At 32.3% G+C, this 15,841-nt stretch overlaps 3 protein-coding genes across 3 annotated transcripts; all 3 read right to left on the reverse strand.

Annotated features, from left to right (window-relative positions):
• Positions 1-878: 878 nt before the first annotated feature.
• LOC131178773 (histone-lysine N-methyltransferase ASHR2-like) lies at positions 879-2,344 on the reverse strand. Its single transcript, XM_058144661.1, has one exon. The coding sequence runs from the start codon at positions 2,224-2,226 to the stop codon at positions 1,003-1,005; it is 1,224 nt and encodes a 407-aa protein (XP_058000644.1). The 5' UTR covers positions 2,227-2,344; the 3' UTR covers positions 879-1,002.
• An 8,212-nt stretch (positions 2,345-10,556) lies between these two features.
• LOC110638792 (photosystem II repair protein PSB27-H1, chloroplastic) lies at positions 10,557-11,316 on the reverse strand. The gene has a single exon (XM_021789475.2). It carries the CDS (start codon positions 11,228-11,230, stop codon positions 10,703-10,705), a length of 528 nt encoding a protein of 175 aa, XP_021645167.2. The 5' UTR covers positions 11,231-11,316; the 3' UTR covers positions 10,557-10,702.
• Positions 11,317-12,360: 1,044 nt separating this feature from the next.
• LOC110638806 (histone-lysine N-methyltransferase ASHR2-like) lies at positions 12,361-15,089 on the reverse strand. The gene is made up of 2 exons (XM_058143427.1): positions 14,945-15,089; positions 12,361-13,418 (listed from the first exon to the last, which is right to left on the reverse strand). Exons 1-2 carry the CDS (start codon positions 15,087-15,089, stop codon positions 12,484-12,486), a joined length of 1,080 nt encoding a protein of 359 aa, XP_057999410.1. The 3' UTR covers positions 12,361-12,483.
• Between the last annotated feature and the right edge of the window lie 752 nt (positions 15,090-15,841).

Genomic DNA, 15,841 nt, shown 5'->3' on the forward strand with positions numbered 1-15,841 from the left:
TGTTTTGATGGAATTGAGAAGTGAAAAGAAATGAAACAAAGTTTAATTTCCTTCCGCAAGGGAAATGGTGACTTCCCTTGCCCTTATCTTTACTTGAATAAGGGAAATGAGGAAAAATTAATGAAGAGAAAAAAAAAATATTTCTTTTTTATTGTTTGAATACTTCTGTTAAAATTGAAGAGAAAATTTTTTTTTTAATAAAATTACTTAATTATCATAAATTTATAATTTTGTTATTACATGATATTAAGAGTATATAAGTAATTTTAACATAAATGGTATTAAATTCTCCATTTTACTCCAATTTAAAAAGAAATATTCTAGGTTCATGAAAAAAAATTGAGAAACATAATTTCCTTTTATTTTTTATTCTCTATTTATTATCAAATAAAGAGATGTGAGAAATCACATTTCTTTAACAAAGGGTTAAAGTTAAGCATAGCTTTTATTTCCTTCCATTTTGTAAGCAAATTAAGAGAAATGGGAGAAGATAAATGGACAAAAGAAAAAATCAAGAGAAATGGGAGAAGATAAACGTCTCTCATGCTAATTTCGGCTTAGTAATACATAATATCTTCGAAAAAAAAAATGTGAATTGGGAGAAGATAAATGGAAATTTTTATTTTCTAATATAACGTGTATAATCGTATTGGGACATCCAAACTATTCATTTCTTTTCCTTCCTATCATTTGATCTTGCAAAACCAAACCCATGTGGTTCCTTTAGAAAGAATGTAACAGGAAGCATCACAGAGAAAAGAAAGAACAATGAAATAGAATCCTGAGATAATAGAAACTATCCCCATTTTGATACCATGTAAACTGATATCTCCACAAATCTGCAACTATGTGAGGAGAGAAAATTGCAAGTATGTGCATTGAGAAAAACAAATGCATTTTGAATTGAGTAATTACTCGTTCAGAAAATATATATCATAACTGCAATCATAGCACTGAAATTAAAGGAACAGGAACTGCAAAATCGCATAGGATTAGGATAAACTAATGAGGTATGGAATACGCGCCTTGTCCTCCATCAGCATCAATGTCATCTGCTTCATTTTTTATGTTGCCACACACATTACACTCCAAGAGATTAGACGACTGGTTAACATTTGACGAAGGCAAAGGAGCTAGAGTTCCCCAGCAATTTTCTCGATTACACATGTATCTCACGAAGAAATAAGCGTGGGGAAAGTCGGTTTCATATTCTGAGGCTGCCTCCTCCACCATTGGTTCATCATGGTCCTCCTCCATTGCCTCATTCTCTTCATCATCATCATCGCCCTCATTGTCCTCCTGATCCGACCAATTAGCTTCGACTTTACACCGGTCACACTCGCAGGTGAATCCATAGTCCTCGAGCAATCTTTTCTGCCGGCTGGAATAATTCTCATTAATAGGGAAATAGCTCAAGCAGATCTCTCTTCCTTGAGGGACATCATGAATCATCCGGATAATCACGTCAGTATTGCGATCGGGAGCATTGTCGACGTAATCAAATCTGCAAGCATTTGGAAGGCAGTCATGGTTGAAGAGGGAGGCCTTCGGGTATATGCCATAGGCTCGGACTGATCTCTGCCCACAGTTTTCTTTATTGAAATCCACAGGTTCCATTATGCCGAAAGCATTGAGCTTGTCCTTGGCAAGTAGTGCCGAGGTAAGTTCCAAGGAGAAGAGGAATCCCTCAATCGAAGGAGGAGGACAGAGAGACGAGATGACGGAATGTAAAAATTGAGCGGCTACGGCATCTTTATCCTCTCCATGGCCTTGAAGAGATGATAAAATTTGGAAGTTGGAAGGCGAGACAAGTGCAAGGTTGTAGGCGGCGATGAGGAAACGGGCTTGGATTTGGCGCTCCATAGGCTGATGCAGAACAAGGGATGGGCAATCCCGCATGCGACTTAGAGCTTGGCAAACCCAGGTATTGTGGGACGAGGCAATTGAAACCGAAAGGCAATTTGGGCTACAGAAACGATGTTGAGAGCAAGATGGGCAAGATAAGGGTGCCGATGCTGATTGTAACTTTCTGAAGCAGTTATCGCAATAAATTGAGGTTGAGAATTGCAGTTGTTGTCCATTGAGAGGAAAAGCAGAGTAGAGGAGGATTGGAGAATCCCTAAGCACAATTTCACCGCCCCTCAGCGGCTGAGAGGACACTATAGCTCGTCCTCTCCCTTGTATCTCTTCAATCCGCACTAGATTTTCCCTCGCCATGCCCGACATCCTTCTCTGTTCTACCAGGCGGCGGCGGCTCACTTCCTAGCTAGTTCATCGCACATAAAGTTTAGATCTATCCAGTGCCTAAACCAGGATCCTTCAAGCCCCAACATTAAACTACGGGCAACACTGATTATAATGATAATAATAATAATAATAATAAAATGAAAAAACCAATAAAACCCATCTTTTGGGATTAATTATTTAAAAAATATAAAATAAAAATTTATTTACAAAAATAACGTAAATTGAAAATAATTCATCAAACTAATGATTGCTTATAAAAATATTAATTAAAAATTAAAATTAAAGAGTCTAAGTTTTCTTTTAGATATATTATTTTAAATGACATTTTTAAGTGTTATTTTTTAAATGCGTTGTGTATATAATGAAAGTATACTTTTAAACTAAAAAAGTAATGCATTTTTATCATTGGAAATTGAAGAAATATTTTCTACATATAAAAGAGTCGAATAAAAATTTTAAGAGAGAAAAAGAATGTTGAAATATTATTCATCTCATTTTTTTAGCTGCCTAGGTTCTTCTCTTCTTTTTCGGCTTAAATTATTTTATAATTTTTATAGTTGAATGCTTAAATGAATTTTTTTTTTATAATTAAGTGTATTTTTTTTAATTTGTTTCATTGTAATTTAAAGTGTATATTTCCTTAATTTTTTCATAAACTATCAAAAATTTATATTTTATAATATTTTTAAATTATAAAATAAAATAATAGTTTATATAATTTTATAGTTAAATAATATGATAAATTATTTATAATATAATAATTGAATATTTTTATTCAATATAATTAATTATACTAGTTGAACAATATTTTATTCTCGCATTTAATCTATTTTTGTTATATATATTTAAATAAATATCTTAATTAAATATATTTTTAATTTGAAATTAAAATTTTAATTAAAAAAATTATAAAATTAAAAAATAAAATAAAATAAAAATTAATTTGTGAAAGTGCATATAAAGGCAAAAAAAAAAAATTAATGCTATTTTTCGCTCTTTTCCGCTTAAGTTGGGTGAAAAATAAAATGACTTATATCATTATAATTTTTTTTTATTTACTCTTTTCCTTTTTTATAAAAAAAGAGAATTAGATTTGTAGTTTTTACTTTTTTTACTTTCTAACAAAATAAGAAAATTGATTTTTCTTTTTCTCTTATCTTTTTCCTTGCTCAAAACAGCCTTAAAAATGATTCCAAAGGATACATTTTTCCCTTAACATATACAAATGGCTTTTTATGGATCCAATTAACATCATTGTTGTTGTTAAGAATGTAACGATCGGGCTACAACCACTAGAGAAATTGTCCGCTTTGGCCATAAGCCTCACGGTTTTGTCCCATAGGTGGAGTGGAGAACTTCCCAGGAGGTCACCCATCTTAGGATTTCTCTCAAGCGAGCACGCTTAACCCTGGAGTTCTTCCAACTCTCCAGGCCATTCCACCAAAAGGCGTCTCTAGTGATTAGTTCCACCATTTTATATATCATTACTTTTTGAACCCAAGACCATCTCTGTGCTTTGCCGATGTGGGATTTGCCTAAGGGACCTTTCTCCCCCCCCTTTCGAGACTCAGCGTCCTCGCTGAGGATTGCCCCACCATTGCCCAAGAGGACACGCGAGCGGCTCTGATACCAATTGTAACGATCGGGCTACAACCACTAGAGGAATTGTCGCTTTGGCCATAAGCCTCACGGTTTTGTCCCATAGGTGGAGTGGAGAACTTCTCAGGAGGTCACCCATCCTAGGATTTCTCTCAAGCGAGCACGCTTAACCCTCGAGTTCTTCCAACTCTCCAGGCCATTCCACCAAAAGGCGCCTCTAGTGATTAGTTCCACCATTTTATATATCATTACTTTTTGAACCCAAGACCATCTCGTGCTTTGCCGATGTGGGATTTGCCTAAGGGACCTTTCTCCCCCCCTTTCGGGACTCAGCGTCCTCGCTGAGGATTGCCCCACCATCGCCCAAGAGGACACGCGAGCGGCTCTGATACCAATTGTAACGATCAGGCTACAACCACTAGAGGAATTATCCGCTTTGGCCATAAGCCTCACGGTTTTGTCCCATAGGTGGAGTGGAGAACTTCCCAGGAGGTCACCCATCCTAGGATTTCTCTCAAGCGAGCACGCTTAACCCTGGAGTTCTTCCAACTCTCCAGGCCATTCCACCAAAAGGCGCCTCTAGTGATTAGTTCCACCATTTTATATATCATTACTTTTTGAACCCAAGACCATCTCCGTGCTTTGCCGATCTGGGATTTGCCTAAGGGACCTTTACTAAAACATGTCACACCTTACCCCTCTGTAAGGTATAACATGGTTCCGTAGAATACCTAATGAACTACCGAACTTCACCTACCGATAACTCATTAAGTACCCTATAAGGGATTTTAAAACAATTTTTTTATTTTTGACAAGTGGTGAGCATTTTCTAATAAGTACTTAAAACATTTAGTTAAATTAAATCTAGTTGGAAATTTTAGCCCATTTTCTTTTTCCGCAAATTTTATAAAAATTTTGACAGAGTTCCCTCTGTGTTTTGAGAAAACAGTTCTTCAAATACCTGTAAAAAGCACTTCTAAAAATTTTTCTCAACAACTGCTTCAATTTCATACTCAATCTCAATCAATTTCTCAAATTCACAAGTTCAATAATTCTCAAAATACTATCAATCAATATCATTCATATTTCATTAGAAACAAAACAATTTAGATACATCATTACAAAATTTACATTAAGAGAATTTCAAACTACAATAAATATTACAACTTTATACAAACTTTGTACAAGCTGCTCAAGACCGATTTTACATGTCCATACAATTACGTGCAATACATACATCAAAATGAATACTTACAGTCAGGGTATAAATTATACCTGATAACTTCTAGCAGGTAGCTCCCCTGTCCTCAGCAGCTCAATCTGCTGTTCCTCTAGTCTCTATATCTGCGACAGCATAACAAGCTATCACTGAGTGGTGAACTCAGTGGTGCACAAACTAATAATTTAAAACTTAATACAATTTATGCTTGACAATTTATAACAAATAGAATTTAAAAATTTCTAAATTCTTCAAAGTCCATGACCTTCAGAAATCAACATTTTCATTTATGCAAATTATTCATTCGAATAACATTTTGATCAAATAGTAACTATTTATTTACATTTCTTTTAAATTCCGAAACAATGCAAAAATTTTTGAATCATTAACAAATTATTTATTTCAATCACAATTTATCAAATTATGCATAATTTAAAGGGCGTTGCTAACAATACACACAGTCGAACCCATGACCCAAAATTCGAATAGATGCCGTGTTGTACACCACGACATTTCACATTCTCCCAATAACCGAGGCTAAAAGGGAGAAACAAAGACTAGCTAGTATATATGAGTACTCATTCACATCATTCCCCAACTGGCAAGCCAGAGAGGAAGAAACTCGCTCCATCAAGTGGAGGAGTTATCTCACTAGACAAGCTAATGAGAATTCACAACATATTTTGTCATGTCAACTGTGGTTTCAAATCATATTCAAAATAATTTCTATTTGCAAAGTATTTACAAATCAACATATTTAATCATCATAAATTCATGCTCAAGGTTGGCAACACATCAAACTTAAAATTTACAATCCTCAAAACAATGCAATAATTCTTTAAATGCATAAAAAAATTTATATTCAAAATATACAATTTCATTCAATAAGTTAAAATTCTCAACACAACAAAATCATAAATCATACAATAAATTTATTTCAAATCAATTTGGAATTGAAAAGTAACAAAAGTGTTAGTTGTGCACAAACCTCAAGCGAGTCGCCTCTTGGCCTTGACTCGGTTCCTCGGGTTCTTTCCCGGTATTCTTTCCAACTGAAATACACAATTTTATAGTGTTTCAGTACTAGAACTTAAAATAAATCCAAAATAAATTTAGCTTCACTTTTACCTAGCTCTAACGTGCTAAATTCGATGTTCTTGAAATTTTGTGTTTCGAGTTACTATTCACTACACTATTCAAGTCAAATTGTTGACTTTTTAAGGCTTAATAGGTATGGGAACTCCAACTTCACCCACATACCATATTTTGGTCATTAACTTTGTTGGTTTTGGTCATTTTCTCAAAGCTTAGGTCTTTTAGGCAAAATTGCCAATTTTCGATTTTGGAGTCCTAAGTTGCACTGTTTCATTAGTCCTTTTACTGTTAGAATTTGGCAAACCTTCATTCATAGAAAATGTTCCTTATTGTCTTAAGTGTATTCTCATTTTTGGATCACCCCAATTGGAGTTTTGTAGCTCAAGTTATGGCCAAAATACAGTTACTGTTCACGTGCACTGTTCATACTGCTATTTTGGTTCTGGCAGATTTTTTATCCAACTTCGTTCAGTAATTTGATCAAGTTAATTCCATAATTTGATCTAATTTCCTTCATACGAAATGTTCTACTATGTCTTAGGTTTCCATCGGTTCAAGAATCGCCTAAATCGGAGTTTTCTAGAGAGAGTTATAGCCATTGGAACTTTACTGTTCAAATGAAAATCTGCAGTTTTGCAGGTTCAGTAACTCAACTTTGCTCAATAATTTGATTACATTAATGGCATAATTTGGGTTGGTGTTCTTCATGAAAGTTTTAGATCTATATCTTATCTAATTACTGGTAAAATTTCAGGTCATTTTGACCTGCCTAGCTCTAGTTATGACCAAATGAACAGTTACTGTTCATTTGGTCAGTTTGTGCAGTGGCAGACTGCTCTTACTCAACTTTGGTCAATTTGTTCACTAGGTTTTGGTCAGTTTTTGGGCATGGTTTCTCAATGAAAATTGTGTCATTTTATGTCTATTTTCATCCCCAATTGGTGGCATATCAATTGGACTTGTAAAATTTCCGTTTTGGTCCTTCAAAGTTGGCTTGGTCATGCTGCATTTACCCTACAAATTTGACTTCACTTCTAATAATTCAAACACAACTCATTTGGTCACAATTGACCATTTTTCACTTCACAATAGGTCAAACATGCCATTTACTCATTTCTTACATTTTTTATTCACAAACCCTAAGTCCCAAAACCCTAACTTACTAAATTATTGTATTTAACTACATTTAATGGTTTTAATCCTAATCAATCAACTAAATAAAGCTTCTAAACTCATTTAACTCCATCAAACCATACAAAATCATACTCTCCTTCACAGGCCGAAATTCAGTTTAGTCCTTCAACAATTGATTTCTCTTCATTTCCTTAGTTCCTAAGTTCATTTAAGTCACTAAACATGCACTTAAAACAGAAAATTAAGAGTTAGAATACCAACCTTTGTGTAGCAATTTCTAACTTCCCTTTTCACCAATTTTCTTTCTTTTTCTTGCTCCTCTATACTCTTCAAGATGCAAGGATGAGGTTTAGTGGAGAATTTTAGGGGAACTTATGGTTAATTTAGGGTGTATAAAGCTTGAGCTAAGAGCTCTAATGGAGGTTTGAGAGTGAGCTTTGGGAGAGGGAAAGAGAGAGTCACGTTTTTTTTTTTTTTATGAAAAAGATGACTTTTAATTATTTTTTTCTTTTCTTTTATTTTATAAACTTGGCTTATGGAAGACCACAAAATGAAATTTAATAAATAATTTAATTAATTCTTTTATAACATCATGCATGAGGTCATGCATGATGTTATCACCCATTTACTTTTCTCATTTTTCTCTTCTTTTTTTTTCATACTTTTCTATTAGTTCTTCAATTAAATTCTCGATTCTAAAATTTTCTTTTCCCCGATTTTATTTGACAGTTAGGTCAGGAGTCAGCTCTCGGTGTCAATTGACCAAATTGCCCCTCACCGGTTCATCCCGATTTGCAAATAATCCAATATTTCTTCCGGCTCCCTGACCTAATTATTTAACTGGCTTAACAGTTTTTTTTCGTGATTTTCTCTTTTCCACTGTGTTCATGAGGGTCCTAAGGACAGCAGCGTCACTTTTTACGGTTCGAAATTTGAGTTTAAAACGACTTCGCAGTCGTTCCCGAGATGGTCACCCATCGTTGTGACTCTCGGCTCGTTTAACTTCTTATGTTCTGTTTTTCTTATTTATACCTAACTAATTGGCAATTACTAATTATTTGTGTTTATGGCTTATTTAGTTGTCTTAAGTATGGTTCTAATCCCCTTAATTGTCCGGACCGACACCGGTCACCGGAATAGTGAAATATACTAGGCTATGCAAATGGGGGTGTTACAAAGAAAAATAATTTTTAATATATATTAATTAAAAGTATTAAAATTTATTTTAGAAATTAAATTTAACATAATTTAATTATAAAAACTTTAAAATAATATTAAAATATATTTTTTCAAACTATTTTTATACAAAAAATTATAAAATACTCCCAATGCACTAGTTTTTTTAATGCAATATATACCTACAATAGTTCAGTTATCCCATGAACTATAGGATACTAGTTCTATCTTATTGTAAGAGAAGCATGTAAGCCAAAAACACCTAATAAAATCTCTTTTTTCATATCATTTTAAAATAATATTTTTTCTTTTATTTTATTTTACGTCATTTTTTTTACTGTTTGATGGAAAATTAAAAAGGGTATTGCTATATGAATCACGTTGGTCCATATTCAATGTTGATCAATGGGAGATTTCTGTAATTTCACACTAAAATTTTTATACTTTTATATTATTACCCTTCTATATATTTTCTTAAGAGAATGTGTAAAATTTGGGCAATTACAGAAATTATTGTCTAGTATAAAATTAATAAAGGATAATTATTACTCTTATAACTTTTAATCTTTATTAATGTTGTTTGGATGCTCAAAAGAGAATAGGCTAACTTTTCAGCTCATTAATATTTATACCTTCTTGTGAGGTTAAATGCTAATCTTGAGGAGGCCTAGATTAATAATTAGGGCCTGTTTGGTTTAACTGTTGAATACAATCGATAGTACATTGTTATTATGGTATTCTTGTTAGGTGATAGTGATAGCGATAGCTGATAATAACTGTTTTATGTTAAGTGTTTGGTAAAATTATATTTAGCTGTTGCTGTTGAAATGTGAAATGACTAATAAGGGTATATATCATATAATTTATTTTATTATTTAAATGAATATAAAATTATAAATTTATTACATTATATTATTTATTTTATTATTAAATTAAATATATAATTATTAAATTAATATATTATATTATTTAAATAAATATATAATTATTAATTTTTTATATTATATCATTTATTTTATTATTGAAATAAGAAAATAATTATTTTTTAAGATAATTAAATAATTTTAAAAATATAAATAAAATAATAAAATAATTATTATTGTTAATAGAAAAATTTATAATTAATTTTAAGTTTTTAGATATAAATAAATATTTTATATTTTATGTTATTAATAAAAAATATTTTATCAAAATTGAAATACGTTAATTAAAATGTTAAAATTTAAAATGAAAAAATAAAAATATTAATAATATTAGTTTTCAAGTTAAATAAAAAAGGATAATATGGTCAAAATAAAAAATAAAACCAAATCAGCTATCAGCTGATGAGAAACAGCTCTAAAAATAGAGCTGATACAAACTGTAGCTGATGGGTATCATATGAGTTGCCCATCAGCTATCAGCTCTATTTTTTTGAGCTTGCCAAACACTATAATTTACCTATTTGGGTGTCTATCAGCTATCAGCTGCACCCAACAGGTAAACCAAACACCCCCTTAACCTCTTTGAAGGTTAAAACTTATAAGGGCAATATTTAACCCTCAATTTTTTAACCTTCGACCAAGTATACCCTTAGAGTTAAATATTCATTTTAAGCTCTGATAATTACTACTAGAGTTAAATAAATTCTTATCAATTTAGTCGATCCATTTAAATCACTAATAATTACTTTTATAGTAAAAATATTAACATCCATACGTGATGAACGCACATTTAGTGAAAGTCCTTTTTTATTACATAACTTAAGAATTAAACTTTTTACTGTTTTTCCTCTTTGCAAATGTTATTACCAATCAATATGCTCAGTACATTATTATTGTCATTCAACACATCTATTACTGAATTCAATACATTTCAGCATATTCAGTATATCTCATGCTGGATACAGAAGAGTAACTTTAGGCCTGTCCAGTGACATTGGACATAGTGGACTCATATATAATGGAGTATAAACAATGTCATATGGAGATTTGTAAAAGTAAATTTTCAATTCATATGGATTAAATGAATCAATTATTTCATCCTAAGAGTAATTGATGGAATGAAACATTAAGGGAATTACTGTAAAAAAAATAATAAAAAAAAATTAAGGGAATTAATTATTACTGAAACAGAAAGAGTGATAATTTACACATGCGGTTAATTTGATTCAAAATGAACCTAATTATGTAAACTCAGACTCGAAACAAAGCAAAATTCGAATGGATAAAATTAACAATATGCACAGAAAAATCATCTGCCCCTCGACAAAGCTTTCTCAGCTGTTTCCATCTCTTCAAGAATCCTCGCCTTCCGCTTTGCTGGAATGGGAGCTGTAGGTCCAAAGCTAATATAATGCCCAGACACAGCATTCAGTGCCGAATATATATCACGAAAAGAAGCACGGCCAAGTAAAGCCTTCTCTCTTCTATACTTTGCCACCCAAGAATTGGATGTCTCTCTTAGGTCAGCGGCTACCTCTGCTACGTTAGGATCGTTTTTGTCCATCTTGATGGCGGTTCTGACCTTGTTGATAACTACTTCGGTCTCCTTCACGTACTCTTCATCAGATGCAGCATGAGCTGGAGCCACTGGGGATAACATTGCTGGAGTGAGAATAGTAGTGGCTAAGGCCAAGAAGTGGCGGCGAAGAGGTTGTTTCTGGTGCTGCTGTTGTGATGGCCGTGGAGGGCTGATGCTAGCTACAACGACGGCTTTGGATCTGGTGGTGGAGAGGGGTGTAGGTTTGGAGGTTGGGATTAGGAGTGTCGGTGACGCCATGGACTTTGTTGGCAGAGGGAAGGGGAGAGTAGCTTCTACAGAGGAGCTCTGGAGTGGGGAGGTGGGGCTTGTGCCACGTATAGGCTTATCTCCTTATCCTATTTATGGATCTCTGGCTGAGACTATACCCAATCATGGTTTAAGGGAGTTTTATTTATATAAATTATTATTAAATTTATCATGGAACAAATAGTACAATGGCAGAATTTCTCATTCACTCCAAAAATTTATCTACGCATACTAGAAGTCTGTTTGTTTTGATGGAATTGAGAAGTGAAAAGAAATGAAACAAAGTTTAATTTCCTTCCGCAAGGGAAATGGTGACTTCCCTTGCCCTTATCTTTACTTGAATAAGGGAAATGAGGAAAAATTAATGAAGAGAAAAAAAAAATATTTCTTTTTTATTGTTTGAATACTTCTGTTAAAATTGAAGAGAAATAATTTTTTTTAATAAAATTACTTAATTATCATAAATTTATAATTTTGTTATTACATGATATTAAGAGTATATAAGTAATTTTAACATAAATGGAATTAAATTCTCCATTTTACTCCAATTTAAAAAGAAATATTCTAGGTTCATGAAAAAAAATTGAGAAACATAATTTTCTTTTATTTTTTATTCTCTATTTATTATCAAATAAAGAGATGTGAGAAATCACATCTCTTTAACAAAGGGTTAAAGTTAAGCATAGCTTTTATTTCCTTCCATTTTGGAAGGAAATTAAGAGAAATGGGAGAAGATAAATGGACAAAAGAAAAAATCAAGAGAAATGGGAGAAGATAAATGTCTCTCATGCCAATTTCGGCTTACTCATACATAATATCTTCAAAAAAAAAAAAGTGAATTGGGAGAAGATAATGGAAATTTTTATTTTCTAATATAACGTGTATAATCGTATTGGGACATCCAAACTATTCATTTCTTTTCCTTCCTATCATTTGACCTTGCAAAACCAAACCCATGTGGTTCCTTTAGAAAAAATGTAACAGGAAGCATCACAGATAAAAGAAAGAACAATGAAATAGAATCCTGAGATAATAGAAACTATCCCCATTTTGATACCATGTAAACTGATATCTCCACAAATCTGCAACTATGTGAGGAGAGAAAATTGCAAGTATGTGCATTGAGAAGAACAAATGCATTTTGAATTGAGTAATTACTCGTTCAGAAATATGTATCATAACTGCAAACAAAGCACTGAAATTAAAGGAACAGGAACAGCAAAATCGCATAGGATTAGGATAAACTAATGAGGTATGGAATACGCGCCTTGTCCTCCATCAGCATCAATGTCATCTGCTTCATTTTTTATGTTGCCACACACATTACACTCCAAGAGATTAGACGACTGGTTAACATTTGACGAAGGCAAAGGAGCTAGAGTTCCCCAGCAATTTTCTCGATTACACATGTATCTCACGAAGAAATAAGCGTGGGGAAAGTCGGTTTCATATTCTGAGGCTGCCTCCTCCACCATTGGTTCATCATGGTCCTCCTCCATTGCCTCATTCTCTTCATCATCATCATCGCCCTCATTGTCCTCCTGATCCGACCAATTAGCTTCGACTTTACACCGGTCACACTCGCAGGTGAATCCATAGTCCTCGAGCAATCTTTTCTGCCGGCTGGAATAATTCTCATTAATAGGGAAATAGCTCAAGCAGATCTCTCTTCCTTGAGGGACATCATGAATCATCCGGATAATCACGTCAGTATTGCGATCGGGAGCATTGTCGACGTAATCAAATCTGCAAGCATTTGGAAGGCAGTCATGGTTGAAGAGGGAGGCCTTCGGGTATATGCCATAGGCTCGGACTGATCTCTGCCCACAGTTTTCTTTATTGAAATCCACAGGTTCCATTATGCCGAAAGCATTGAGCTTGTCCTTGGCAAGTAGTGCCGAGGTAAGTTCCAAGGAGAAGAGGAATCCCTCAATCGAAGGAGGAGGACAGAGAGACGAGATGAAGGAATGTAAAAATTGAGCGGCTACGGCATCTTTATCCTCTCCATGGCCTTGAAGAGATGATAAAATTTGGAAGTTGGAAGGCGAGACAAGTGCAAGGTTGTAGGCGGCGATGAGGAAACGGGCTTGGATTTGGCGCTCAATAGGCCGATGCAGAACAAGGGATGGGCAATCCCGCAGCGACTTAGGCTCTGTTTGGGCGTGGGGGCGAGGAAAGGCTAAATAAGAGTAACAAGGGGTAAGTAAGTAATTATTATACCTTTATTTCTTTATTTAAAAAGAGGTGAGCTGGTGAAGGTTAAGGGTAAGTAAGGGTAAGGTTTACCCTCTCTTACCCCTCAAATCTCAATTTTTCTTACACCTCTAATTGGGGTGTAAGCAGGGAGAGGTGAGTAATGAAAATTATTTTATTTTTTATTTTTCTATTATGTCCTTAATTTTTTATTAAAAATCTAATTATATCCATTAAAAATAAACCTAGCTTACTATTATAAATAAATGTCTTCTCTCTGTATAAATATCTTCTCTCTGTGGCCGTATCTAATCTCTTCGCTCTTATAGAAAAAAAGGTTAGTTTTATCTTTTTATTTAATTTTAATTATTAAAGCATTTGTTTTTTCAATAGATTGCTATAATTATTATGTTCTAACTATCAATTTTTTTTTCTAAATAATTCATTCTTTATTCAATCCTTATTGTGTCGATAATAATATACATTTTTGACAGACTATTTTGAGATTTATAGACATTAGTTAAGTCATATATCTATTTTCGTTAAGTGTGCTAGTTATCTTTTGAGTAGCATCTCTTTTATTATGTTAATGATAATACATACTGTTAATAAATTATTTTGAGATTTTATGGACATTAATTAAGCTATATATTTAGTTTACTAATTTTTGTGACCTTTTGTCCCTTTGAGGTTGTAAGTATTCTTTTTAGCATTGCCTTATAAATTAATTAATTTATTAATTCGCTTTATTTTTTCTTTAAAGTTATCAAGTAATATAAAATCTTTCTATTGTTATTGATAGTAATTCTAAATGCTTCTCTTTTAATTTTAGAAGTTAAATTTCTTTATATATATATATATATATATATATATATATATATATATATATATATATTCATGAAGTGGAAGATAAATTCCTTTCATACTGTTAAATTTTAATCTCACCCATTAAAAAAATATAGATATAAAATGATTAATTGATACCATTCAAGGTTATTAATAAATAAAAAATTATAAAAGTTTATTTTATAATAATAATAATATTTTACCTACCTTTTTAAAAAATAAAATATTTTAAAAGATGCAAAATGACATTTATATTACTTTATATATATCTAAATCGAATATTGAAATAGTATATGTCATGATCTAATATAAAAAGACAATAAAAAATATAAATTATAAGCTACTAAATTAAAAATAAAAAATCTTAATTTATATATTAAAAAATAAAAAATAAATTTTATCTAATAAAAAAAAATATTTTTATAATTTTAATAATTATTTATCATTTTTTTACCTCTTTCCAAACATAAAAAATAAACATTATCTCTTTTTACCTTTTCATTAATTCACCTTTTTCTTTCTAAATATGAGATTTTTTTTTATTGTAACCCTCCTTACCCTTCTCTTTCTTTGCCCTCCCTTACCCTTTAATTAATTGTCCTTCCCTCTTTCCATCCAAACAGAGCCTTAGAGCTTAGAGCTTGGCAAACCCAGGTATTGTGGGACGAGGCAATTGAAACCGAAAGGCAATTTGGGCTACAGAAACGATGTTGAGAGCAAGAAGGGCAAGATAAGGGTGCCGATGCTGATTGTAACTTTCTGAAGCAGTTATCGCAATAAATTGAGGTTGAGAATTGCAGTTGTTGTCCATTGAGAGGAAAAGCAGAGTAGAGGAGGATTGGAGAATCCCTGAGCACAATTTCACCGCCTCTCAGCGGTGAGAGGACACGATAGCTCGTCCTCTCCCTTGTATCTCTTCAATCCGCACTAGATTTTCCCTCGCCATGCCCGACATCCTTCTCTGTTCTACCAGGCGGCGGCGGCGGCTCACTTCCTAACTAGTTTATCGCACATAAAGTTTAGATCCATCCAGTGCCTAAACCAGGATCCTTCAAGCCCCAACATTAATCTACTGGCAACACTGCTTATAATAATAATAATAATAATAAAATGAAAAAACCAATAAAACCCATCTTGTGGGATTAATTATTTAAATAATATAAAATAAAAATTTATTTACAAAAATAACGTAAATTGAAAATAATTCATCAAACTAATGATGCTTATAAAAATATTAATTAAAAATTAAAATTTAAGAGTCTAAGTTTACTCTTGGATATATCATTTTAAATGACATTTTTAAGTGTTATTTTTTAAATGCTTTGTGTATACAAAGAAAGTATATTTTTAAATTGAAAAAGTAATGCATTTTTATCATTGGAAATTGAAGAAATATTCTCTTCATATAAAAGAGTCCAATAAAAATTTTAAAAGTGAAAAGAAATGTTGAAATATTATTCATCTCATTTTTTTAGCTATCTAGGTTCTTCTCTTTTTTTCTCGGTTTAAATTATTTTAATTTTTATAGTTGAATGCTTAAATGAATTTTTTTATAATTAAGTG

This window comes from Hevea brasiliensis, chromosome 3 (assembly GCF_030052815.1).
Source record: "Hevea brasiliensis isolate MT/VB/25A 57/8 chromosome 3, ASM3005281v1, whole genome shotgun sequence".
NCBI classification, from domain to species: Eukaryota; Viridiplantae; Streptophyta; class Magnoliopsida; order Malpighiales; family Euphorbiaceae; genus Hevea; species Hevea brasiliensis.

Coding starts and splice junctions, on each gene's coding strand:
- LOC131178773 (XM_058144661.1), bottom strand. CDS start 2,226: ATGTCGGGCATGGCGAGGGAAAATCTAGTGCGGATTGAAGAGATACAA.
- LOC110638792 (XM_021789475.2), bottom strand. CDS start 11,230: ATGGCGTCACCGACACTCCTAATCCCAACCTCCAAACCTACACCCCTC.
- LOC110638806 (XM_058143427.1), bottom strand. CDS start 15,089: ATGGACAACAACTGCAATTCTCAACCTCAATTTATTGCGATAACTGCT. Junction 13,419..14,944: donor CTTTCGGTTTCAATTGCCTC/GTCCCACAATAC, acceptor ACTCTTATTTAG/CCTTTCCTCGCCCCCACGCC.